This window comes from Littorina saxatilis, linkage group LG17 (genome assembly GCF_037325665.1).
Source record: "Littorina saxatilis isolate snail1 linkage group LG17, US_GU_Lsax_2.0, whole genome shotgun sequence".
NCBI lineage: Eukaryota > Metazoa > Mollusca > Gastropoda > Littorinimorpha > Littorinidae > Littorina > Littorina saxatilis.
The window spans coordinates 42,846,196-42,874,084 of NC_090261.1; the positions used below are offsets into that span (position 1 = coordinate 42,846,196).

Sequence of the window (27,889 nt, forward strand, 5' to 3'; positions counted from 1 at the left end):
TGAAAGGGGGGAGGTCTTTCATTGGGGGGTCTTGCAAGGGGGGGAGGTCTGTCATTGGGCTGTCTTGAAAGGGGGGAGGTCTTTCATTGGGCTGTCTTGAAAGGGGGGAGGTCTTTCATTGGGCTGTCTTGAAAAGGGGGAGGTCTTTCATTGGGCTGTCTTGAAAGAGGGGAGGTCTTTCATTGGGCTGTCTTGAAAGGGGGGAGGTCTTTCATTGGGGCGTTTTGAAAGGGGGGAGGTCTTTCATTGGGGCGTCTTGAAAGGGAGGAGGTCTTTCATTGGGCTGTCTTGAAAGGGGGGAGGTCTTTCATTGGGGCGTCTTGAAAGGGGGGAGGTCTTTCATTGGGGCGTCTTAAAAGGGGGGAGGTCTTTCATTGGGCTGTCTTGAAAGGGGGGAGGTCTTTCATTGGGCTGTCTTGAAAAGGGGGAGGTCTTTCATTGGGCTGTCTTGAAAGAGGGGAGGTCTTTCATTGGGCTGTCTTGAAAAGGGGGAGGTCTTTCATTGGGCTGTCTTGAAAAGGGGGAGGTCTTTTATTGGGCTGTCTTGAAAGGGGGGAGGTCTTTCATTGGGCTGTCTTGAAAGGGGGGGGAGGTCTTTGAATGGGCTGTCTTGAAAGGGGGGAGGTCTTTCATTGGGCTGTCTTGAAAAGGGGGAGGTCTTTCATTGGGCTGTCTTGAAAGGGGGGAGGTCTTTCATTGGGCTGTCTTGAAAGGGGGAGGTCTTTCATTGGGCTGTCTTGAAAGGGGGGAGGTCTTTCATTGGGGCGTCTTGAAAGGGGGGAGGTCTTTCATTCGGCTGTCTTGAAAGGGGGGAGGTCTTTCATTTGGCTGTCTTGAAAGGGGGAGGTCTTTCATTTGGCTGTCTTGAAAGGGGTGAGGTCTTTCATTGGGCTGTCTTGAAAGGGGGGAGGTCTTTCATTGGGCTGTCTTGAAAGGGGGGAGGTCTTTCATTGGGGCGTCTTGAAAGGGGGGAGGTCTTTCATTGGGGCGTCTTGAAAGGGGGGAGGTTTTTCATTGGGCTGTCTTGAAAGGGAGGAGGTCTTTCATTGGGTGGTCTTGAAAGGGAGGAGGTCTTTCATTGGGCTGTCTTGAAAGGGGGGAGGTCTTTCATTGGGGCGTTTTGAAAGGGGGGAGGTCTTTCATTGGGGCGTCTTGAAAGGGAGGAGGTCTTTCATTGGGCTGTCTTGAAAGGGGGGAGGTCTTTCATTGGGGCGTCTTGAAAGGGGGGAGGTCTTTCATTGGGGCGTCTTAAAAGGGGGGAGGTCTTTCATTGGGCTGTCTTGAAAGGGGGGAGGTCTTTCATTGGGGCGTCTTGAAAGGGGGGAGGTCTTTCATTGGGGCGTCTTGAAAGGGGGGAGGTCTTTCATTGGGCTGTCTTGAAAGGGGGGAGGTCTTTCATTGGGGCGTCTTGAAAGGGGGGAGGTCTTTCATTGGGGCGTCTTGAAAGGGGGGGAGGTCTTTCATTTGGCTGTCTTGAAAGGGGGGAGGTCTTTCATTGGGGCGTCTTGAAAGGGGGGAGGTCTTTCATTGGGGCGTCTTGAAAGGGGGGGATGTCTTTCATTTGGCTGTCTTGAAAGGGGGGAGGTCTTTCATTGGGCTGTCTTGAAAGGGGGGAGGTCTTTCATTGGGGCGTCTTGAAAGGGGGGAGGTCTTTCATTGGGGCGTCTTGAAAGGGGGGGGAGGTCTTTCATTGGGCTGTCTTGAAAGGGGGGAGGTCTTTCATTGGGGCGTCTTGAAAGGGGGGAGGTCTTTCATTGGGGCGTCTTGAAAGGGGGGAGGTCTTTCATTGGGCTGTCTTGAAAGGGGGGAGGTCTTTCATTGGGTGGTCTTGAAAGGGGAGAGGTCTTTCATTGGGCTGTCTTGAAAGGGGGGAGGTCTTTCATTGGGGCGTCTTGAAAGGGGGGAGGTCTTTCATTGGGACGTCTTGAAAGGGGGGGAGGTCTTTCATTGGGCTGTCTTGAAAAGGGGGAGGTCTTTCATTGGGCTGTCTTGAAAGGGGGGAGGTCTTTCATTGGGCTGTCTTGAAAGGGGGGGAGGTCTTTCATTGGGGCGTCTTGAAAGGGGGGAGGTCTTTCATTGGGCTGTCTTGAAAGGGGGGTTCCACTGTACTCAGCTCTGGTTTCATCGACGAATTACGAAAATAAGTCCGTCAGGTTTGTATGGGGTGTGGGAAAGTGACCTTTTCTTGCAAAACCTCCAACAAACAACGAATGGACCAATCACTAGTGAGAGGTCTGTCGGAAACACGGGGACCGGAGTACGTTTGTCGGAGGTTTTGCGAGAAAAAGTCACACTTCCACAACACCTACAGACGCGAAGGAGTTATTTCCAAAAGTCGTCTATTGGTGTCACCACCCTCTGGGACAGGAAAGTCAACATTCCAAAGTGAGCTTTCAAACCAACATGCAGGTTTTACAAGTTGCACGGTGGTATACTGTCCAGCTCTGACTTGGCATGACCTTCTGGTACAGAAAAGTCAACATTCCAAAGTGAGCTTTCAAACCAACATGTAGGTTTTACAAGTTGCACGGTGGTATACTGTCCAGCTCTGACTTGGCATGACCTTCTGGTACAGAAAAGTCAACATTCCAAAGTGAGCTTTCAAACCAACATGTAGGTTTTACACGTTGCACGGTGGTATACTGTCCAGCTCTGCCTTGGTGTGGCCTTCTGGGACAGGAAAGTCAACATTCCTGAGTGCAGGGCTAACACCTTTCTGGTTCTTGCCGGAAATCCGTTCTTTGAAAAAAAAAAATCCAAAAAAATCCAGTTTCTTAAAGTAAAACTTGGAAAAAAAAATGTGTTTAGTTTGGATGGAGGTAAATGTGTATTATTTTATCATTTATTAACTTAAATTTTGGTACCAGGAGAGGCTGTTCTTTGCCCCTGCCGCCATGGACCCTGGCCTTTCATTTTTTTCATTGTGGGGGGTGTTAGCCCTGTAAGTGAGCTTTCAAACCAACATGCAAGTTTTACAAGTTGCACGGTGGTATACTGTGCAGCTCTGCCTTGGTGTGACCCTCTGGGACAGGAAAGTCAAAGACCACTGGAGGGTTGTTGGGTTTGTACCTCAGTGTGCACGTTGAGGCGTTGATGTACGTTGTGTGGCCATCACTTGTCACTCCATAACCTGAAGCGGGAAGGACAGACAATTAAGAACGATTACCACAACATAAAAAATGCACATCGAAATTTATAAAATAAATGGTCTAGATGGAAAGGTGACTGTACATACTGCATAGCTGACAAAATACGACAAAAGTGCATGAACATAAACAACTGAAAAAACCTGGCTGCTGTCATCATGCAGACTGTTGTATTTCTATGCAAATTAGCAATAACCGATTTTTAGAAGGATGCAAGGGGAAACAGAAAGATACAGCTTTTTACTATGATAGACAAATTTAAGAAATATCAATAATTATGGTCTGGCAGCAGATCTGACTAATGATATTGTAACGTCAGTCATACTGAGCATCATCATGTGAATGACTCAGGACTTTTGTCCAAAGGTGAAAGAGATGAACAGTAAACAAATTATGCTGTGAAGCATTGTTAACTTCATTGCTACCTTCATGTATGTGACCAAAGATGTGGTAAAGAGGTTTGACTCTCTGCTGTATTGTGCTGAGTAGCTCTATGCATCCTGCTCGCAGACCACTGAAGCAAAAGTCTCCATGACCTGAAAACAAAATGTTTGAAAAGAAAAGGCTTTCTACTTCACACATTCAAATTTGTTTATATGATCAATGAAAAACAATATGACAAGATGGATTGTATGTACATCATACATCAAATTAAGAACATATGACCAATATCTGTTTATCAAGCAACGCCAAACAGGAGGAAACCCACACAACATTCCAGCAACCCAAGCTCCTGCATACATTTTTACAATTCCTTACCAATTGGCCGACCATGCATGGGTGATCAAAGGTTCTCACCAATGGGAGGACCATTTGAGATCAAAGCGTCTCACCAATTGGTGGACTATGGGTGATCAAAATGTCTCACCATTTGGTGGACCATTGGCGATCAAAATGTCTTACCAATTGGAGGACCATGGGTCATCAAAACATCTGTGTTGTCAGGGATCATGTTCCATTTCTCCAGCAGAGGCCCACCACGAACCAGGTTGAAGCCCCATCCACCAAACTCTGGTTGCCTACACAGTAAATGGTGGAAACATGCTTGCTACTGAGTTTTTAGCTACTTTTATACACTCTTAAAAGCAATATGCAAAACTCCTTTCTGGCTAAGACATCCCACACACACACACACACACACACACACACACACACACACACACACACATATATATATATACACAAAAAGTCACTTAAACAGATAAATAAGCAGACAGACAGACATACAGACACAAGCAAACACACACACTTATCTTATACAAAACATGAACACATGCATGCATGTGCGCGCGCACACACACACACACAAATGTATCCATAACTATGGATACAGAGACTCCTCCAAAAACGGCGTATGGTTGCCTAAATGGCGGGGTAAAAAACGGTCATACACGTAAAATTCCACTCGTGCAAAAAACACGTGTACGTGGGAGTTTCAGCCCACGAACGCAGAAGAAGAAGATACAGAGACAGACAGTGACTAATATAGACACATCAGACAGATGGACAGACAACCAGTAAATCAGGCACACACACACACAGACACACACACACACACACAGAAAGTAACAAGCATCTCACCATGGGGATCCATGAATCTTAATCCCACATAAATCAACACTTCTGTCTTCCAGGTAGATACAGTTAGTCAGCAGCTGCCTGGAATTTTCCACTCCCTCTTGCTTCAGGAATTCTTCAAACACCTTGCGAACAGAAAGAAACGTTAAATAAAGCATCATTCACTATCTCAGAAAGAAAAACCAAAATAAAGCATTCCCTACAATCTAAGTTCCGGATCCATTCAGTTTGGGTATATCAGGTAAAGAGTCCATAACATCTTTATAAGCCTCAGTAAATATCTCATCCCTGGTGGGTACAATGTAGTATTAAAATGTAACCTGGGGAAGTTTCCTGTTGCAGATTTAAGACTTCCCCGTTTTTAGGCCCTTGATTTTCAGATCTGTTCATAAACATATTTGTGACCCTCCACCACGGAATGAGTCGCATGTCACCTTTGCATGATTTTTCATATTTTTACATTTTTCTAAAGTTTTTTTTATGCTCTATCCAGTGGTGAAAACCGGTTTAGAAAAGAGCAAAAACTGTTTGAGTTATAAGCCTGTGACTAAGGTGACTCTCACACTGTTACCAGACACTCCCCGGGCTTATATTAAGCCTAGCGCAGAACCGCGCGAGGTGACATGCGACTCATTTCGTGGTGGAGGGTCACATTTAAAGTTACCCCTATTTTAAGAATCCCTCCTTTTTAAGACCTGATCTTTTTTTACAATCTTTGGAGGTCTTAAAGGGGGGGGGGGGCGGTCCACTGACCTGAAGTAGGCTTCAATTTTCCCTTCCTCAAGATTAGACATCTTTAACAAATAATATTATGCTTTTATTTTTCCCTCCTGCTTTGTTCACGTTTCTCTAATCCCTGCAGCAGAACACTCACTGATTCCTTGATGCTGAACTGCCTCTTCAGGTAGTCCCTGTTGTCTTTCACCATTTCCATGTCCATGGTCATGTCATGGTTGCCTGCTATCACTACTTTCAGCTGGTGGGGCAGCTTGCCTGAAACAATGCGAAATATGACAAATAACTGCAGGGCTTGGCAATCATATATGTGTGTGCATGCACATGTCCGAAGAACTCTGCGTGTCTGCTATAAGTGCGTGTCTGTGAGTGTGTGTCTTAAAAGATGTATATATATGCCATTCTAAACGCAGGTGCACTTTTCTCTATGAGTACAACAATTACAGATCGAAAGTCCAACAAAAATGAATATACATGTAACCCCAAAGCAAGGTCTTTATAAGCCTAGTCCACTCACTATACATAATGGCTTGTACGGCATTAAATGCACGTCTCACCAGTACATAAGAATATGAATGACACAACTACATGTATTGGCAAAGCCTAGAGTGACAGCTTTCATTCTCTCACACTTTCTTAACATGAATTTTGCATAAACCAAGCGACTCATGAGCGAAACATGTTTTTCCTGAATGACATTCAATGATGTAGACACAACCATATTTGTCGGTGATGCGTAGACACTCGGTTCTCACCTCACCCTGAAGGTCAGTGTCTTCCGTCTTCGGTAGGCCTTCGTGGGTGTGATTTTGGACTTTTCCTTGTCCTAGACAAGTTTCCTCACACGGTTATCGGCCCTCATCTGGCCGGGTTTGACTTCCGAGTGTCCTTCTCCTAGGAAAGCTGCCTATCAGGGCTGACGAGTCTTTCCAACCCGGCGCTTGTGAAAGCAGCAAAAACATGGGGCATCTTCATCCGCTAAAACAGCCGTTGGGAGCTCCTCGTCCGCCTGTTTTACCGTTGGGATGTGAGACTAAGGGTCCTCTTCCGCCTTCACAGCCGTTGGGAGTACACTCTCCTCGTCCGCCTGGTCAGCCGTTGGGACGTAGAGTCTTTGTAGGTAACCCATACCTGGGGGTTTGGTTCATGGGCGCCAGGGCGTGTCCACGCACCGGTGGGCCTGCACTGCCGCATGTTCGGGGCCAAACCTCCTCCGCGCCCTTGCAATTCTGCCTGGGGACATAAGGCCCCCAGTTACCACCCAACACCTCGTGGAGGGTTGCTTTAAAGCTTGCATAGGACTTGTTGTGGAGAGGCTTACTGGCAGGGAGAGACTTACGCAAGGCTGCTCTCTTTTTCGCCGGTGCTGCAAGCAGCTTGGCTAGCCAGCGGTGAAGGCTGAAAGCGGGATGTGACAAGCACATGTATGTATGCCAACACGCTGCGGGCGCATCACACAACCATTCGTTGGGCCCTGAATGACATGAATTCTTGTATCAACCACGGTAATCATTAAAGATTTGAACAGTAGATTCTCCAATAACAGTATTAGTAACATCCCTTACTTTTCTTGTAAACCCAAAAAGTCACCGTCCATATCTTGGAAAGTGCACTATACCCACCCAGGTAGTCATTGAAGGCTTTGATGTCTTTGGGCATACCGACGTTTGTGAAATCTCCAGCATGAAGGAGCACATCACCCTGAGGCACAAAGTCCACTTCCTGCTTCTCTATCTGAGTGTGGGTGTCAGAGATGCAGACAAAGCGAATATGATCATCACGTACTGGTGTGTTAGGATCCAGAGGGGTCACCTTGGTCACGCTCTGTTTTACCTGATTTGAGATATGGGCACATGCATAAAGACTAATGCAAGCCATCACATGTGCGGATTATCTGAGAGGACATCAGTGTGTAAGAAACAAGGCTGATCAAGTAAAGAGACCTCTCATGGGACCATTTTCCCCCAAATAAAAAAGTCTTTAAAAAAAGTACTCATACATTCTTTCATTTATACAGCCTGTGTGCGGATATATATGCCTGTCTGTGTATGTGTCTGTGTTCGTGTGTGTATGTGTGTGTCTGTGTGGGATGAACATGTACATTAAAAAACAAAATGTCAATTAGGCCAAAAAGAAAAATATGTTTGTTTCCGGTAACCCGACCGACCCTATTTTTAAGCGCCGACCCTAAAGTTTTTTTCGCTTTTCGCACACAAAAAAATAAAAATAAAGAAAATAAAATAAAATATGAAGTCAAGTATACTTTATTTAGTTTCAAGATATCTAGGTCAAAAACATGTGCTAAATAATTGTAAGTAAACTAAAGAAGCGTTTAAAAAAACCAAAAAAACACGTAAAAAGATGTTAACAAAACGTAAGAAAAAGGTTTATAAAAAAAATATTTAAAAAAAATATTAAAAAAAACGACCGACCGACCCTATTTTTTTTGGCGATGTTACCGGAAACACACATATTTTTCTTTTTGGCCTTTTAGAATGTATGTTCTACAGTTCTTAGCAATCAAATTTATTAAGGATTCTTTTAATGACTAATCTTTATCAACTGTGCAGATATGTATATTAAAGGTGGTCAGTTACCTTTAGTTTGTCCCATGCTTTGTTGGGGTTGTTGGTAAGTGGATTAAGTCTGATGGCAGTTGGAACAGTTGTCAGGTCTACGGCACTCATTGTGTAATTTCCAATCAATGTATGTACATTTATAGTTGTCGCTAAATGTCCTTTGATCTCACACTTTCTTGCACGTATGTGGGCAAATTTGAAGAAACTATTTCTCAGCATCCAGCAGCAGTGATGCTTTTTCAGTCAAGGCATGGACAAGAGAGTGGTAGTAAAAAGGTGGCACACAGACCTAAAACAGAAGTACAATCTCACACACACACACACACACACACATACATGCAAGGCCACCCAACTGGGTTTATTGCTAACATTATGTCAACTGGGTTCCACATGTTCTAAACTAGTGAGCACTTCAAAAAGCACTATACAGCTTCATTTAGTTGTAAATGATCCGAATATGAGTAAAAAAGAAAAATATCTAAACAAACTTCGATGTTGCTGACTTTGGAAAAGTTTGGAAAAGTGGGTTTCTTTTTTGTACTAGTGGGTTCCTTGAGATACACACCGACGACCAAACTACCAAACTGGGTTCCAAACCTGATTCTGCTGTTTGGAGCCTAAATTTGGAAGTTCCACCTTGTTCTCTCAGGGGCGGATCCAGGGGGGGTTTCCGGACCCCCCCCCCCCCCCCCGCCCCCCGCTTAAATTTTTTTTTAAATTAAAAACAAAGAAAAACTGATGGCTCAGGTTGCACCAGATTGCTCCATTTCCTTGATTTATATCAAAACTGTTCCGGGGGGGCATGCCCCCAGACCCTATAGGAGCAGGCCTTTGTCTTTTAAGTGACAGTTTTAGAAAGTAGGTCGGCAATTTGCTGTCTCAGGTTACACCAGATTGGTCAATTGTCCTTGTTTTGATCCAAATTTGTCTTCCTAAATATACTTTTTGGAAGGTGTATTAGAGGAATTCCGGGGGGGGGGGGGCATGCCCCCAGACCCCCCTAGATGGTTTAAACACTTCGCGTTCTCAATTAACTGTTTCGCGTTGTCGAACTCTCCCTAAAAGACATTTGAACCCCCCCCCCCCCCCCTCTTAACCATGCTGTGATCCGCCCCTGTTTCTTGTGTGTGTGTGTGCGTTTTGATATCAGTAACTCATCGTCAATTGTGGAAAGTCATAATAAGCCTGGACACATTAAATTTGCCGCCACACCAAATACGAATTGTGATGTTCTGGAATGAGCCTATGTCCGAAAATGGAATTTCTTAGCCTATGGTTACAAATAAATGTCTAACCAATGGCTAAAAGCCATTTAGCCACAGGCATATTAATGCATTCGGCCTTGGACTAAACATTCGTTTTGGTGGTAAGAAAAAAGGTCATGCATTCTGTACAGTATTCAACATTCAACAGAACATTCATTCGTCCATTGGCTAATCCGCAATTTGTAGCATTATTTGTGAAGTCTGTAACGCTCCTATTATAGACATGGATGCAAACACTCAAGACAAATGGATCAAGTTTAGTCAGCCAATTTTATTTAAATCAATGTTAACTGACAAAACACTTTTTGTGAGCAAAACACCGAATGAACTACAACAGCAAATTTAATTTGAAACATTAACCAAGCACATTTATGAAAAATGATGAAACTAAAATAACAAATAATCAGCATATTTTACATAAAACGAGCCTAATTTTCACCAAATTGTAATATCTCCACAAGTCATGGGCCAAAATTTACAACAGACATGAGATTATTCAGTAATCCCTTTGGTGAAAATGGTCCATGGAATTCAAACAGTATACGAAAACTAGTGACATTCCTTCTGGTAATTTGTCTTGGAAGAAAACAAAAGCATATACTGCATAAAAGTATATATGTACATGCCTCAGGTATTCAGGACTCAAGAATATTTATTCCTCAGCCCATAAATAGGGTGATACACCATAACATTAACAAACAGAAATTCATATGAAAATATTCGGCACACAGGCATACTTGATACTGGGTTAGTCTTTCTTTCTTTATTTATTTGGTGTTTAACGTCGTTTTCAACCACGAAGGTTATATTGCGACGAGGGAAAGGGGGAGATGGGATAGGGGAAAGGGGGGAGATGGGATAGAGCCGCTTGTTAAGTGTTTCTTGTTCACAGAAGCACTAATCAAAACAAGAAGAGCAAACGCTCGATCGAGTCACTTTCGCAGTTCTGAATATTATATGAGGCATCAGATGGACAGGAAGAAATTGCTATTCACAACACAATGCATACCTGAAGAATTCAAGACATACCTGTGACCTTGAAAAAGGTCAAAGGTCACCAAAGCAGACGTCAAAGTGTAGAGGTCACTGGGAGTCACGTTCACATAAAATTTGAGCCCGGTCACTTTTATAGTTTCCGAGAAAAGCCCAACGTTAAGTTGTGTGTTGCCGAACAGAAAAGGCTAGTTATCTCCCTTGTTTTTCTGATAACGTTCGTAAAAGGCTACAGATGTAAATACTTTGATGTAAAGAATAATCCTACAAAGTTTCAATCACATCCGATGAACTTTGTCAAAGATATAAAATGTCAAATTTTTCCTTTGACGCTGACCTGTGACCTTGAAAAAGGTCAAAGGTCAACGAAACCATCGTTAAAGTGTAGAGGTCATTGGAGGTCACGACTAAACAAAATATGAGCCCGATCGCTTTGATAGTTTCCGAGAAAAGTCCAACGTTAAGGTGGTGTCTACGGACGGCCGGCCGGCCGGCCGGCCGGCCGGCCGGCCGGACAGACTAACACTGACCGATTACATAGAGTCACTTTTTCTCAAGTGACTCAAAAATTGCTCCAGGGGCTTGCAACGTAGTACAATATATGACCTTACTGGGAGAATGCAAGTTTCCAGTACAAAGGACTAAACATTTCTTACATACTGCTTGACTAAAATCTTTACAAACATTGACTATATTCTATACAAGAACCACTCAACAAGGGTTAAAGGAGAAACAGAATCCGTTAGTCGCCTCATACGACATGCGGGGTGCAGAGAAATAAGGATGTGGAAAAGAAGACTTTTGGTAAGTGAAATAAAGGTGATGGATCCAGTCAGGTAGAAATAAGACAACAAGAAAAGAATTGGAACACTGCAGGGAATAGTAGGGAGAGTTTTCTTGGAAGGAAATATAGGTGAAAGGACTGGTAAGGCAGAAATAAGACAAAAGAAGAGAAGAAACAGAACCGTTAGTCGCCTCTTACGACATGCAGGGTAGCATCGGGTAAATTCTTTCTAGTCCCAACCAATATGGGACTCCCCCTAACCCACGGGGGGTACTGGGTTAGTCACATGTGCATGCATATCTGACACTTCTTCATGAATTTCACATGCATGTCCGCTGCATTTGTTCCCCAATCATCCGCATATTCACATACCTTTTTAACATACGATAACTATATATACGCTCTTGCAAAAAATATGAACGTGTGATCAATAAAACAAATGTTGTCATGTAATAAACTGACATAGTTTTCCTGGACAAAACGTATTACAATACCATCAACTTAACCAAATACAACTTCTTTTTGTGTTTTTGGCTTTCAAATAAAAAATGGCCAGTTTTCTAACATGTGCAGCTGCGCAGGGTTCTGTGACTGTACAATTGTGTTGACAATCGAAACATACATGGTATCCTGTATTATTTTGCTGCAATCAACTCTGCACGCAAATCTTCATACACTAGGCATACAAATACAAAATGCACATCACTTTCAATACATGTTTTACAAAAAGGACAGAAAAATGCCGTAGTTAATTTAGTTTTATCATGGCTGTGCTTATTTGGCTCTGTAACTGCTAATCCCATTCGAAAACTTGCAAGGGTCTTGCGGCTGGACCAATTTTGACATTGCAATCAATTAACCATTGCATACATGTTTGAACAAATACAGGGATTGACTGAACTCCTGGGTTTTCCCATACAAATCCAAATCTATACAAACCCAGGTGAACATTGGTGGCCCAATTTGTTTAATCCTTTTCATCCAACTTCAAGAGCATATTATACGCTTTTCTTGGTATCCTGTTTTCATTCATTATTGTTATTTTCAACCAATATTGTAACACACACATATAGCAATTTAAAAACATTGAATATCTTCCAGTGTCTCCAAAAACCATATCATTCGGAGTACACTCCTGTTTGTGACCAAGTGTAACCATGCTATAGCCTGGTTGATAGTACTAATTATCATTCCAGACGTATCCCTCAATATCTTAGAAAGTCTTCCAAGTTCGGGGAGTCTGCAACTTATCAATGTGTCTTCTTGAGAACAGTCTTTCCCCATACTTTAAAGGCTGACATAGTCCTATTTAATAATTTTAATTACTTCCAGGGCTTTTCCCATCGTTGCGGGGATGTATAAATTAAGCTTCCTGCAAAGTTTTAGGTTTGAAGTCCTTACCAATTACGAGAAATAATTAATTCTTTATAAAGTTTATTGATATGTTTAGCAACAGTTCTCCAGGACTTAGGCTATTTTTAGACTGTCAACACAGACAGTACAGCTTCGTCAATCCCCGCGTGAAGGAAATCGCTCACCTTTCTTTCTTAATTTGGTGTTTAACGTCGTTTTCAACCACGAAGGGTTATTTCGCGACGGGGAAAGGGGGAAGATGGGATAGAGCCACTTGTCAATTGTTTCTTGTTCACAAAAGCACTAATCAAAAATTTGCTCCAAGGGCTTGCAACGTAGTACAATATATTACCTAACTGGGAGAATTCAAGTTTCCAGTACAAAGGACTTAACATTTCTTACATACTGCTTGACTAAATTCTGTACAAAAATTGACTATATAATATTCTATACAAGAAACACTTAACAAGGGTAAAAGGAGAAACAAAATCCGTTAGTCGCCTCTTACGACATGGGGAGCATCGGGTAAATTCTTCCCCCTAACCCGCGGGGGGTAATCGCTCACCTTCCACGTGCAAAACGTAGTGATATTGACACGCCAGATTAGCGCGGTAGTGTATTGTGCTAAGCAGGAAAGCGAGCTTTTCTGTATTCTTGTTAACTTCGCAATTTCCGGAAAACATCCACTTTCACTTTGAGACTGTTCCGTTTACATTCGACACTATCAACACCACTTTGCAATACTGCAATAATTTTTTCTGTGTTCGAAAGCTACAGCCAATCTTTATTATATCCCTTTAGGTACAGTTTTATAACATTATTGGCACATGTAAACAATAGGAATTAATTAATGAATGCTACGTAAAGGGCAGCCTTTAAGAGAAGCGAATCTGAAAATGTCATCGTCTTTCATTTTTCCAATTACCTTTTCAAAAAACTGTTTTAAAAAAAAGTCGGTTTATGAAATAGGGACCCACTTTGTTTACTACTGTTTCTAGCAGAAAAGTGTCAAATGAGGGTTCTCAGAAGTTTTCAAGGCTGGAACCTTTTTGTGCACTTTCGTCAATTTTGTGTGTATATTAGTTCACACACCAAAGCGTGTGAAAAAGTTTCCGACTTGCCGAAACACACAGCCCAAGGACAGATAACTCTAGTTACTGACGAGTTGCAGTTTCAAGATGGCGACGACTCGTGGATCCAAGGTAAGCTTGTCGGCGAAGCAAGTTTCTTTTTTCACTGCCAAAATCTGAGCTACCTCTGGCTCTTCTTTGTGAACTCATTCAAGGTGGGTAGACATTTTTACATTGACTTGTTGGCAAAAAATACAACAATGTTTTTTGCATTTATCTCCGCCCCCGATCCCCCCCCCACCTGACAGTGCCTCTTTGAGTAGAGCAGGAAACTGAACACTTGAATGGTCACTTGAATGGTCACTTGAATGGTCACTTGAAAGGACTTGCTTTGGCTGGCAAAGAGATGATCGGCATCCTGAATCTGCAGAATACAACATCCCACAAAGGTTAGGGTAAGAGTGTGAGACAACATAATCTTACTCACAACAATTGGACAGGAAGAATTATATTCAAAAATGCAGTTGTTGCAAGCAAAGTTTGAGTGACATAGAGGGAAAAAACAGAGAGAGAAAGAGAGAGTGAGAGTATATTGCGAAGGTGATGGACACATTAATCATTAAAAAAAAAACACACACACACACACAACATTATTTATTAGTATATAGACCTTGGGAAATAGAGACACAGAGGAAATTAGACCTCAGGGAACAGAGATCTGGGGGATGACTAACCTGAGGAACAGACCTGGAGGAACACAGACCTGAAGAACACACCAGGGGGAACACAGACTTGGGGGAACACAGACCTGGGGAACAGACCTGGGGAAACACAGACCTGAGGAACAGACCTGGTGGAACACAGACCTGAGAAACATAACTGGGGGAACACAGACCTGGGGGAACACATACCTTGGGGAGCAGACCTGGGGGAACACAGACCTGAGAAACAGATCTTGTGGAACACAGACATAGGGAAACAGACCTGGGGAACACAGACCTGAGAAACAGACCTGGGGGAACAGACCTGGGGAAACACAGACTTGGGGGAACACAGACCTGAGGAACAAACCTGGGGGAACACAGACTTGGGAGAACACAGACCTGAGGAACAGACCTGGGAGAACACAGACCTGGGGAAACACAGACTTGGGGAAACACAGACCTGCGGGAACACATACCTGGGGGAACACAGACCTGAGGAACAGACCTGGGGGAACACAGACTTGAGGAACACACCTGGGGAAACACAGACTTGGGGGAACACAGACCTGAGGAACAGACCTGGGGAAACACAGACCTGAGGAACAGACCTGGGGGAACACAGACCTGCCTACCCCCAAAATTACAAGGTGTAATGAGTCAAGCCAAAAAGAGTAATCTGTTGGAAGAAAGTGTATTCAGGTTCCATTCGGCAATCATTTCGCACATTGTCACTAAGTCTTCTGCTCGGATAATTTCTCCTTCCAGTTTTGTTACTGTATCACTCAACTTCCTGATAAAGAAACAGGTAATTTGAACGTCTATGAGCTCTCTGTACTGCATCCTTGTGATCATTTGTCCCGATGTGCTATCAGGGCCTAGCATTGGAAAAAGTGAGTTCAGCTTACAAAGGCGGGGGTCTGGCCCCTGGTGGGGGAAAAAAAAGAAGAAATATAAATATATATAGTGGTGAAATAGAAAAAAACTCATAGAAAATTTGAAAAATAAATTGAGATTTTTTTACCTAAAATGACCCCCCCCCCCCCCCCCCCCCCCCCAAGAAGATTGAGCAACTAAATTATGCCTTCACCAACAAGCAAAACACAGACAGAAAACAAGAAAACTGACAATCTTGTGTTATTTGGCCTGAAAGTGCCATTCCCACTTCCAGGAATACCTAGATTCTTTGTCACTGAATGGCTGACCACGTTCAACAATGTCGCTTCGAGACATTATTTCAAGTCTAGAGCCACAAAACACCGGCACAAAGCATGGTCGCGCGATGCCACAGGAAGTGCGTGCTCAAGCAAACTGTCAAACCGATTGAGAATTGAACCGAACAGCGCACAAATGGGTTTACCGTTTGGGAATAACAGGTTTTTGCATTTCGGAGTACACCAAATCGAGTTCCGCGTACTGGAGATGTTATTTCGGCGTAAAGTAAGCCGAACAGCTTACAATGCTAGGCCCTGGCTATGCACAGTCATATTTTCCAATGTGTGCACACGAAAAGTCACAGTGGCAAAGGGAACACAAGACGTGCTTTGGTCCTTTTGATTAAGGTCCTAGGCATGGCCACGATTTCATTTAGCTAGCTGCCTTTGTATTTCTGTTGAATGCCCGAGTTGCCCAGTAGAGTCCATGCAGCACTGTATGCTGATGACCTTGTTCTCTGGTGCACTGAGGAGCATGCAACAACTGCGACCTACAGGATGCAACTTGCCCTCGAGAAAGTTGCAGCTTGGACAGACAACTGGTGTGTAACCATCAACAGAGACAAGACAACAGCTACTCTCTTCACACTCTCCGCCAAAGTACAACCTGGAAGACTGACGTTGGGTGACACGCCACTGAAGTTTGAAGACCAGCAAACTTACCTCGGAGTCACATATGACAAACGCATGACATGGCAACATCACATCATGAATGCGGAAGCAAAAGCCAGAAGAAAACTGAACATCATGAGGAAACTGGCAGGATCACAATGGGGCGCAAACGAAAAGATCCTCAAGACAGTGTACCAGGGGACCGTACGACCTCACCTTGAGTACGGATCTAGCTCTTGGATGACAGCAGCCAAGACGCACCTTCAAACCCTAGAGATAGTCCAAAATCAAGCGATGAGAATCATCACAGGCGCTATGAAGACAACCCCAATAGACAAGATGCAACAGGTGACCGGCATACCTCCACTCAGCAAGAGAAGAGAATGCAAAGCGATGGTACAAGACATCAAGTACCAGTGCATTCCAGACCACCAAATGAATGCAAGGATAAAGCAGCTCTCTTCTGGCAGGCTAAAGAGATCAAGCTTTGCAACTGAGACACGGGCCCTGAAGAGAGAACACCAAGCAAAGATGCCTGAACTGGTTCACCCATCACACTTCTCCCTTGAAGAACCACCCTGGAAAAACAACCTTGAAAACGTGTCCATCCAGACCACAGTTCCTCATCTCACAACAAAAGATGAACAGAGCGATGTGCAGAAGAAAGCCAGGTGACACTTGCCATGCTCGACGAAAGATACCCCCAAGAAGCATGGATGCGGGTCTTTACAGATGGGTCCGCCACAGATGCCGTCAAGAGAGGAGGAGCTGGTGTCTACATCCAACACCCCAGTGGAGAGTGGCAAGCAGAGGCTATACCAACTGGCCTCCATTGCACCAACTACAGAGCAGAGGTAGAAGCGCTTATCCACGCAGCCAATACCATCAGCAGCAAGGTCAATCCCGACACCCAAGTTGTCTTCCTGACTGATGCCTTGTCTGTGCTGCAAGCAGTCAACAACAACAAACTGCCTCAGCTTACAACGACACTTCATAACATCACTTGTCTGAAGACTGTATTCGACAAGCGCTTAGAACTGTACCCACGGAATACGCGCTATATAAGCTTCATATTGATTGATTGATTGATATTGCAGTGGGTCCCCTAACACTGCGGGATAGAGGGGAACGAACAAGCGGATAAAATGGCCAAACTGGGTGCGGAGGACGAACAAGAAGAAAACCCAGTGAGCTCCACAGAGATGAAAACCGTCATAAAGTCTCTGCTTAAACCCCCCCCCCCCCCCCCAACGCACGACAGCAACCACCAACTGTCAAGACCTGAACAGGTAGTCATTTTTCGCCTGAGAACAGGGCACAACAGAATGCAACAACACCTGCACAAAAAACTGCGAGCCGTGCCCTCCCCCATGTGTCCCTGTGGAGACGCAGAGCAGGATGCAGCCCACATCCTGCAGGACTGCAGGAATCTCCAGCCCCCGAAGAGAGAGATCTGGACCAGGCCGGTGCCCCTTCATGAGAAGCTGCATGGACCTGTGGAGGCTCTTCATAAGACCACCAGCTTCATTACCAGAGCTGGACTCCACGTTTAGCATTGGCGAACGACAAGAAGAAGAAGACAGACCTGGGGAAACACAGACCTGGGGGGACACAGACCTGAGAAACAGACCTTGGGGAACACAGACATAGGGAAACAGACCTGGGGGAACAGACCTGGGGAAACACAGACTTGGGGGAACACAGACCTGAGGAACAAACCTGGGGGAACACAGACCTGGGAGAACACAGACCTGAGGAACAGACCTGGGGGAACACAGACTTGGGGGAACACAGACCTGAGGAAACACAGACCTGGGGAAACACAGACCTGGGGAAACACAGACCTGGGGGAACAGACCCGAGGAACACAGACCTGGGGGAACACAGACCTGGGGGAACACAGACCTGAGGAACAGACCTGGGGGAACACAGACTTGAGGAACAGGCCTGGGGAAACACAGACTTGGGGAAACACAGACTTGGGGGAACACAGACCTGAGGAAACACAGACCTGAGGAACAGACCTGGGGGAACACAGACCTGCCTACCCCCAAAATTACAAGGTGTAATGAGTCAAGCCAAAAAGAGTAATCTGTTGGAAGAAAGTGTAATCAGGTTCCATTCGGCAATCATTTTGCACATTGACACTAAGTCTTCTGCTCGGATAATTTCTCCCTCCAGTTTTGTTACTGTATCACTCAACTTCCTGATAAAGAAACAGGTAATTTGAACGTCTTTTTGTTTCTATGAGCTCTCTGTACTGCATCCTTGTGATAATCTGTCCCGATGTGCTATGCACAGTCATATTTTCCAATGTGTGCACACGAAAAGTCACTGTGGCAAAGGGAACACAAGACGTGCTTTGGTCCTTTTGATTAAGGTCCTAGGCATGGCCACGATTTCATTTAGCTGCCTTTGTATTTCTGTTGAATGGCTTTCTTCTTTCTCACAGCAATCCTTTTACCACCACTGTGACAAGCTTCCTCGTCAGATTCGTCTGTCTCGTGGGGACTCAAATTTTCCACGCGTCGCTAATTCATTGTAATGCGAACGGCAGCGTCTATCTTGTTTGTGGCTGAACAGACCGGAAATGACCGGATATTGCCTAAATGATCTCGCGCAGGCGCAAACTCAAGCTCTGCGAAAGCAACTATACTGATCGGATTTACTTCGAGATAAGATGCAAAAAATCATACTTTTGGATTCTTAAAAATCGTACTTCCATTCTGGAAAGCATGGTGGCGTAGTTTGGGTTAACATTCGTAGTAAGTTACGCCCAAATCGTAAGGGTAGGCAGGTCTGGGAACACAGACCTGAGGAACAGACCTGGGGGAACACAGACCTGGGGGAACACAGACCTGGGGAAACACAGACCTGGGGGAACACAGACCTTAGAAACGGACCTGGAGAAACATAGACCTGGGGAAACACAGACCTGGGTAATGATGAAGCTGAATCCAGACACAAACAGACAATGAAGATAAGGCTAACCTAGATGGCGGTGGTGAGTATGAAGAATCGGTGAAGACTCGAACGGCCTCTTTACTCTCTTCCTCTTTCGACCTCGGCTTTCATGCCTCTCTGCTGACCCTTGGGCTATCCTGGTTTCATGGTCCTCTCTGGCACTGTGTGACACCCTGTTGAAAAACAAAAGGTTCAAGTAGTGGAGAGCCAGAACTGTCAATATTAATGCTGAGAGGAAAATTCAGCTGACAAGAATGCAAACAGACTAGATCCAAGTCATTCCAACATCATGGACAGCCTGGTTAAAGTATGAAACATGGTTTTGGAGGTGACCGCACATTAAAGTTTTAGGTTTCCCCGGTGTGCAGGGACAGCCAGACGGACGGACAGTCAGATGGACAGACAACCCGTCAGATAGACAGACAAATGGACAGACAGCCAGTCATATAGACAGACAGCAGACGGACAACCAGCCAGACGGACGGTCAGATGGACAGTCAGATGGACAGACAGCCAGACGGACAATCAAATTGAGGGACAGATGAAGGGATAACATGTAGGCAGTCATAGTCAGATGGAAACAAAGCAATATAGGCACTATCTAACATGTCAGAACAAAATCTAAACCAAGTCCTTGCTTTATCTTAAAATGATACAGACCCAGTTTTCTCCAAGTGTGAAAGGCAAGCATGGTTTACTCTTGGTCACAAACAAGAGCGTGAGCTTTCAGCCCAAGGTCACTATGGGAGCAGGTCTGTTTCCCCTGGTTAATGTTGTGCAGGGCTTTGTTTCCTGGGCCTGGAGGGAACATACACCCAGGGAATTTAGAACTAGGGAACTGAGACCAGAGAAAACATAATCATGGTGGAAAATATAAACCTCAGGGAACAGAGACCTGGGCAAACATATACCTGAAGGAACATAGACCTAAGAGAACATAGACTTGAAGGAACATAGACCTGGGGGAACATGGACCTGGGGAACATGGACATGGGTAATCGTGTAAGTGATCCCGGACAGAAAAGACAATGAAGATAAGACTAACCTAGATGGTGGTGGTGAGTATGAAGAATCGGATGAAGACTCGAACGGCCTCTTTTTTCTCCTTTCGTCCTCGGCTCTCACGCCTCTCTGCTGACGCTTTGGGTACCCTGGTTTGATGGTCCTCTCTGGCACTATGTGACAACCTGTTGAAAGAAAAGGTTCAAGTAGTGGAGATATAGAACTGTCAATATTAATGTTGAGGAAAATTCTGCTGACAAGAATGCAAACAGACTAGATCCAAGTCATTCCAACATCATGGACAGTCTGTTGAGGTATGAAATAAATTATAGTTTTGGAGGTGACCTCACGTTAAAGTTGTATTTTTCCCCGGCGTGCACGGACAGCCAGACGGACAACCTGATGGAGGGACAGATGAACGGATGACATTTAGGCAGTCATAGTCAGCTAGAAACAAAGCAATACGAGGGGGACTCATTATATTTTGGAACCTGGGCAAACTAATGAAGTCACTACTTTGCCTTTTTCATTACATCAAAGACCAGTTTGGGGAAAACTTGTGACAACAAAAATTACTTGATTCCGTGCAATAGTTTTCATTCTTATGAAACGCGCTTTTCGGTGACCTCGGCGATCAACCACAGTCGATCGACTGGGCAGTCGATCGACTGTCAGTCGGTTCACTGCTATCTTATGAAACTGGCCCCTGGGGCCCAGTCGATCGACTGTGGTTGATCGCCGGGTCACCGAAAAGCGCGTTTCATGAGCGAATCACCGTCACCCGCGGACAACCGCAGTCAACCAACTGTACAGTAATCCGAATGGCCAAGTCGAGGGCTAAATTTAGCAACATTACCACTTCCGTTTGCTCATTTGCACGTGGAAATGGCGATGGAAGAAAAAACTAGTCTCGGCCCGCTCAAAATAACAATGATCGAGACTTTCAGTAATTCCTTCGCGTGACGTCTAACCCTCTTACGCCATAATGTGACGTCTTCAAGACATAACCCTGACTTGTCTCCTGGATTACTGCGTCATGATAGATACATTTCGAAGAACAATCACAAGGTTTGGCTCACAATCCAAAAAAGTCAATCAATATGAGGCTTATGTCGCGCGTATTCCGTGGGTACAGTTCTAAGCGCAGGGATTTATTTTTAAAAAATTTTAAATTTTTATTTTATACAATTTATATTGCGCACATATTCAAGCCAGGCGCAGGGATTTATTTATGCCGTTTGAGATGGAATTGTTTTACACATCACATCACGCATTCATATCGGCCAGAGAAAACATAATCAAAGTGTGAGCATTGTCATTGTGTCATTGACTGTGCAGATAATTACATTTATTTTCGGTTTACCGCAGTAAGCCGAACACAGTGTTGGGGGGAGAGCATCACCGTGTTTGGCCGACTTCAGGTGAGATGACCCGCAGTCGGCCGACTGAAATTTTGTTTGTGAAACCCGATAATGTCGGATTACTGTGGTTCTCTCGGACAACTGCAGTTGATCGACTGTGTTTCTGGCTTATGAAACATAGACCTGGGCAAACATATATACCTGAAGGAACATAGACCCAAGGGAACACAGACCACAGGCGGAAGGTATCGTTCACTGGACCACTACTTTCATAGAAAGACTACAAGGTATGACACTCAGCTTCGAGTCTTGCTCCACTAACTTCAAAAAAAATTATGCAAATAATAATTGCCAATGTCGAGATTCTTTGTAACTTTACAAATGCCAGCTAGGATAAATGAATGTTCTAACTATCTGTACCTTTTATGTTTAGCTGCCTGTCCGCTGCACCGTATTTTGTGCGACCAAACGCGTCTGTCGCCGGCATATCACTTAGATCCCGTGGGAAAGCTGAACAGTTGTAGGTCCGAGGAGTTGGTAGTGCGATGCGCTCATTGGTTAATAACCGGATATTCGATGATTATTTTTGATTTGGCAAACGGTTCTTCACCAAAAACCTAACAAAAACCTAAAGTGAAACTCCCGTGGGTAGCTTCCCTTCGCTGCAATATTTACATATGTTTTAGACCAATGAGCACCCGTATGCATATTCGGTGCGGGATGCATGATTTCTTCCCAACTACAGGTAGCGGTTCGCAAACGAACATTCGTCAAAATGATGGTTAAAAACAACTTGCAGCAGACGGCAGCTGAAAATTAAAGATACATGTATGATGTAGTTAAAACAATCATTCAACTGTATTTATTTGACCTTACACAGACTGTTGGAAGAGGCAAACCGCCTTGAACACAAAAATTGTCCGCAGGAAGCGACTCCAAGAACACAGACGACTTGAAGCTGAGTGACATACCTTGTAGTCTTTCTATGAAAGTAGTGGTCCAGTGAACGATACCTTCCGCCTGTGCACAGACCTGGGCAAACATAGACCTGAAGGAACATGGACCTGGGGAACATGGACATGGGTTATCGTGTAAGTGATCCCGGACAGAAAAGACAATGAAGATAAGACTAACCTAGATTGTGGTGGTGAGTATGAAGAATCGGATGAAAACTCATACGGCCTCTTTTGTCCTGGGCTCTCATGCCTCTCTGCTGACGCTTTGAGTACCCTGGTTTGATTGTCCTCTCTGGCACTATGTGACAACCTGTTAAAAAACAAAAGGTTCAAGTAGTGGAGATATAGAACTGTCAATACTAATGCTGAGAGGAAAATTCAGCTGACAAGAATGCAAACAGACTAGATCCAAGTCATTCCAACATCATGGACAGTCTGTTGAGGTATGAAATATTTAGTTTTGGAGGTGACCTCACGTTAAAGTTGTATTTTTCCCCGGCGTGCACGGACAGCCAGACGGACAACCTGATGGAGGGACAGACAACCCCATCGTGCCCAGACATGTAGCCAGACGGACGGACAGTTAGATGGACAGACAGCCCGATGGACAACCGGATGGAGGGACAGATGAACGGATGACATTTAGGCAGTCATAGTCAGATGGAAACAAAACAATATAGGCACTAACATGTCAGAACAAAATCTAAACCAAGTCCTTGCTTTATCTTAAAACGATGCAGACCAAGTTTTTTACAAGTGTGAAAGGCTAGCATGGTTACACTTGGTCACAAATAGGAGCGTGAGCCTTCAGCCCAAGGACACAATGGGAGCAGGTCCGTGTTTCCCCTGGTTAATGTCCCGCAGGGCTTTGTTCCCTGGCCCTGGAGGGAACATACACCTGGGGAACTGAGACCAGAGGGAATGGGGGGAAATAAAGGACTCGAGGAATAGAGACCTGAAGGAACATACACCTGGGAAACGTAGACCTAGCTAATCATGGAGCTGATCCCATGTGCAAAAGACAATGAAAATGAGGCTAACCTAGAAGGTAGTGATGAGTATGAAGACTCGAACGTCCTCTTTTCCCTCCTCTTTTGCCTCTCTGCCGACGCTTTGGATACCCTGGTTTCATGGGTCTCTTTGGCACCATGTGACACCCTGTTGAAAAACAAAAGGTTCAAGTAGTGGAGAGCCAGAACTGTCAATATTAATGCTGAGAGGAAAATTCAGCTGACAAGAAATTGAAGAATGCAAACAGCCTAGATCCAACATCATGGTTGAGGTATGAACATAGTTTTGGAGGTGGCCTCACTTTAAACTAAAGATGCACTGAAGTAGTACGAAGGGAAAATTAACAGAGGTAGAATGAAGTTGCTTTTATATCAATCTGAAAATAATTTCACAAAAATGAGCATCGCCAATTTGTATTATTTTTATTTATCAAAAGTGAATGAGCACACCTGGAAATTTTGGACTTGGTGCTTGACATAAGACTTGACATCATAACAGTACTTGGTGGGCTACCGTAATGACTTAGAGTGTACCAAAAGAGACAATCGCGAGCACTTTGTAAGTCTTTATAAAAAAAAAGTAAGCAAACTAGAAAACCATGCCCTGTTGTAAATGTTTCTTTTAGAGTTTAGACATTCAGATTTTGATGGCATCTGCTTTAAGTGTTTATTAATTCTCGTAACAGTGCATTCATGATTCAACGGGCAGTAGGTGAATTTTTTTCAAATATAAATGTGACTGTGAGTGATAGGCCTATGCCACAGATGGTACAGAATCTATGATTATGTTATCAAAACGTGTCTAAGCTGAATTCGCGAAATAAAGAGAAAAGCGCCAACTCTTGAGTAGAGAGGTAATAAAGTAATCGCTAATCGAGCGAAATGGCAATCCGTGGCGACTTACTTAGGAGTCGGGAAGACGCAAATCCTGTGTATCGTCAAGAATAAAGACTCGGTGTTATCAAGATGGGGAGAAGGATAGCGAAGCGAAAGTACGCAAAGAAAGGTGCCTGTACGAAGACCTCAACGATCATGTATGAGACAAGTTTAGCGATGCACGGCGAAGAAACATTCCTGTGAGCAGAAACATGATTCGGGAGAAAAGTCGTTATGCTTTCTATCGAGCAGGACATTCGGATTTTACTGGTTGCGCCACAATGTCAAATGTGCTTCACTCGGCGGGGAGCGAGCATTACGCCATGAGTAAATTTTCTTTGAAACTTGAGTTAAAGTTGTTCTGCTGTAATGTGTTTGGGTGTGTGTGTGTGTAGATAGGACTGTAAACTGCAACTGTGTGTTTGTGTGTGTACATTGACAGTACATAACAGTACATACATTGTACACTGCAACCAAATTCATGACCGCCCGGGCCAAAAACTCAAACAACCATTTTAAGACTCCCCCCCCCCCCCCTTTTTTACGACCTAATTTTCAAGGTTTTTCCAAAGTCGTAAATAGGGGGTTCTACTGTAGTATGAATTCGGTTTTCATGATCACACCAAAGCTTGATGAGACTCCACTAAATACAGTTGGTTGTTTACTAATTCCTTGCTTGCATCACTGCAATACAACTCATACTGGTATTCTTGAAGTTGAAGAACAGCAACAGGTCTTGCTTTATTTCACTATTATTTTCACAACTGCTGACTGAACAACATTCAGAATCGCAAAATTTGGCAGTCAAAGGAGACTTTCTTCACATTGACTGTGTGTAACTAAGCTAGAGTATACTGAAAATGTGAAATGACGTCACAGTTCTAGAACAGTGAGGGCAAGAGGTAAGGTGATTTGTTTCGGCAGGTAAAAATGGTCATATATGTACGCAGCGATATCTTGTGCAAAATTAAGTTTTTTTACTAAATAAACATTACCAGTATATTAATAAAGTGTACATAATTATCAAAATACTGTTGATTTAGACTTCAACTCTGTGCATCGATCTTTAAAGTTATATTTTTCTCCGGCGTGCACGGACAGTAAGACGGACAGACAGCCAGATGAACAACCGAACGGAGGGACATAACATTTAAGCAGTCATAACGGTTAGGGTGGACAGGGGGTTAAGCCCTTTTAGTTTTCAGGGGTCGCTTTAATTCTCCGGCCCCGCGAGGGTGTTTTGTTTCTGCCGCCCTATGTCCATACACCTGTATTTTCCCGTTTAATAACCCTATCATGAGTCATCCCTGAGGTCGCCTATAGTTGTGGACTGGGCGTTAAGCATCCAACAATTAACAAACCCAATCACACATTTCTGACAATGGAATGTTCACCCAATGACCCATGTAGTCTTTCTCATCATTTATAATATTAAATGCCAGGCTGGAGCTCTACAAAAATGAAATTTATTGGTTTGATTTGGTTACAGATCAACCCACAGATTTCCCACTCTCATGGACCAGCCAGGATGCACTGACATTGATTAATCGTGATCCTTCTCACCTTTGAATTACCCGTCATAATGGCTTGCTGAAGAAATCATCTGCAAATAAAATGCAAACAATTACACTTACAGCAATGATATACACATGCATGCGCATGCTGTCAATATTCAATTTTGTTGTGCATGTTTATCAATATTATGTGTTGCCCCGAGTGCTGTGTTAAACACTAACAGAATCTTCAAAAAGATGAAGGCGGGTGGAAACTAGAAGAACAGCCTGCGTCTATTAGAGATCGGATTGACAGCCGGTCTTTTCAAATCGTGTTTTCTGTAAGCTTAGCTAAGAAATGCCATATTATTATCACCATCCTCAAGTTACCTACTCATAAATTCAGCACTAAACGCACAAATAGCATGAAAGAAGAAAGTACAGGCATTTTTCTTGCGTGAAAAATAGATCAATACTATCTCCGCCGTTCGATCAGTCACTGCCTCATCCCAAGATAATATAGCCTACACAAAAACACTTATTCACAATAAATTAAAAAGAACAATGACAAAAACATACAGTTTCTGTTCCCTAATAATGAAACAATCATAAAATTAAGTTTCCCGCTTACCTTGGATCGACGAGGCGTCGCCATCTTGAAAATGCAACTCGTCAGTAACTAGAGTTATCTGTCCTTGGGCTGTGTGTTTCGGAAACTCAGAAACTTTTTCACACGCTTTGGTGTGTGAACTAATATACACACAAAGTTGACTAAAGTGCACAAAAAGGTTCCAGCCTTGAAAACTTCTGAGAATCTTCATTTGACACTTTCCTTCTAGAAACAGTAGTAAAAAAAGTGGGTCCCTATTTTTGGAACCGACTTTTTTTTTAAACCCAGTTGGACGCTTGTGTGTTAATGCAAGGAACCCAGTTATGTAGTTGTGAACACACACTCACACACACACACACACACACACATCATGACTCCGTCACTGACTATCGAGGTATCCGAATCATATCCAACATTACACAAAAAACACGCATGGGTGAATTAATATGTGCTATAAAGCGAACGACGAAGAAGAAGAATATGTGCTATGAAAACTCTCTAGACTTAGAGACTATATAAGAGAGAGATACCATAGGATATATATGCTACTGTTTCTGAAATCTATCGTTTTCTGGCAACTGCCACCCAGAACTCTTATAAAATTCCAACTTCAGGCGCAGCAACAAAGATCATGACACATAGACAACAACACTGAACCGCTTATAAATGGAATCTTACTCATTTCAGGTTTGCCTCTAGTGGGCTCTACCAACTCCACCCCTGCCGTTGTTTCATTAGCACGGTGTCAACAGATACTATTTGTTAGCAACTGTAAAAGCTAATCAAATGGACTTACCAAAACGACGGTAGTTAAATCTCTCTCTTTCTTTAACCCAAATGAATGGAGATTTCCAGTAACATCGTGTAAACCACACTGTTTATCATAGTGATAGTTTTTCTCTCGAGTGTTTTGTGACAGCCAAGCAGAGTGATTTCCCTTACAACGCCTTTTTGCCCAAAGCTGCCTCAACAATACGACAGACACAAGACAAGTTCATTAGCGCTTCTTGTTTGTTTTTTTGAGGAGAAGGACTACTTCTGGGGATACCTTGCAACATGTTTCCTTAAAATTGGGACACGGTTCATGATTTATTACCGTGAGTGAATGAGTTAATGTTAACATTCCACTCAAACACTAAAGCCGTTAAAACTATATCACACAAATCAGTACAATGTTAGCAGCACTGGGAACATTCTGCCTGCCTTCTGTCCCAGGCACGACAACGCAAGCACGTGCTTCCGACACACCCCTCGCTGAGGGCCCCAAAGGGTTTAAAATCGTGATCGTGATTGGCGTTTTTTGACCTTTCTGTGACCGTGATTGCCGAAATTTCCATTTCTGTGATCGTGATGGGACTTTGCCCGTGATCCGTGATGACAAAAAAATCAAGTCTCGTGATCGTGATCGTCATTTGTTTTCGTGATCGTGATGGGCATTATTGCAAAGCATTTTATTTTCAACGTACATTTTTCACAGCTGTGAGTCACTCTATGATCCTCTATTCGTCAAGGAGCCAATCCCGATTGAAGGGAAGCAACAACACATTCAGAAATATGATTTTGACAGCGATTGCTTCCCTTTAAGAG

At 43.8% G+C, this 27,889-nt stretch overlaps 1 protein-coding gene and 1 long non-coding RNA gene across 3 annotated transcripts; both read right to left on the reverse strand.

The window, feature by feature from the left end:
* Positions 1-1,986: 1,986 nt before the first annotated feature.
* On the reverse strand, positions 1,987-27,233 carry LOC138953033 (metallophosphoesterase MPPED2-like). The gene is made up of 8 exons (XM_070324806.1): positions 27,099-27,233; positions 8,057-8,327; positions 7,082-7,292; positions 5,599-5,717; positions 4,728-4,849; positions 4,050-4,165; positions 3,572-3,682; positions 1,987-3,130 (listed from the first exon to the last, which is right to left on the reverse strand). The coding sequence occupies exons 2-8, from the start codon at positions 8,255-8,257 to the stop codon at positions 2,973-2,975; spliced, it is 1,038 nt and encodes a 345-aa protein (XP_070180907.1). The 5' UTR covers positions 8,258-8,327; positions 27,099-27,233; the 3' UTR covers positions 1,987-2,972.
* Positions 9,555-26,621, reverse strand: LOC138953032 (uncharacterized). 2 transcript variants are annotated; one of them, XR_011451472.1, is made up of 8 exons: positions 26,324-26,621; positions 25,763-25,802; positions 23,355-23,471; positions 22,492-22,623; positions 20,040-20,181; positions 19,655-19,792; positions 19,022-19,167; positions 9,555-13,927 (listed from the first exon to the last, which is right to left on the reverse strand). It is a non-coding gene; the product is annotated as an uncharacterized lncRNA (long non-coding RNA). The 2 variants fall into 2 exon arrangements; XR_011451471.1 differs by lacking the exon at positions 19,655-19,792 and having other exon boundaries at positions 26,324-26,608.
* Positions 27,234-27,889: the final 656 nt, after the last annotated feature.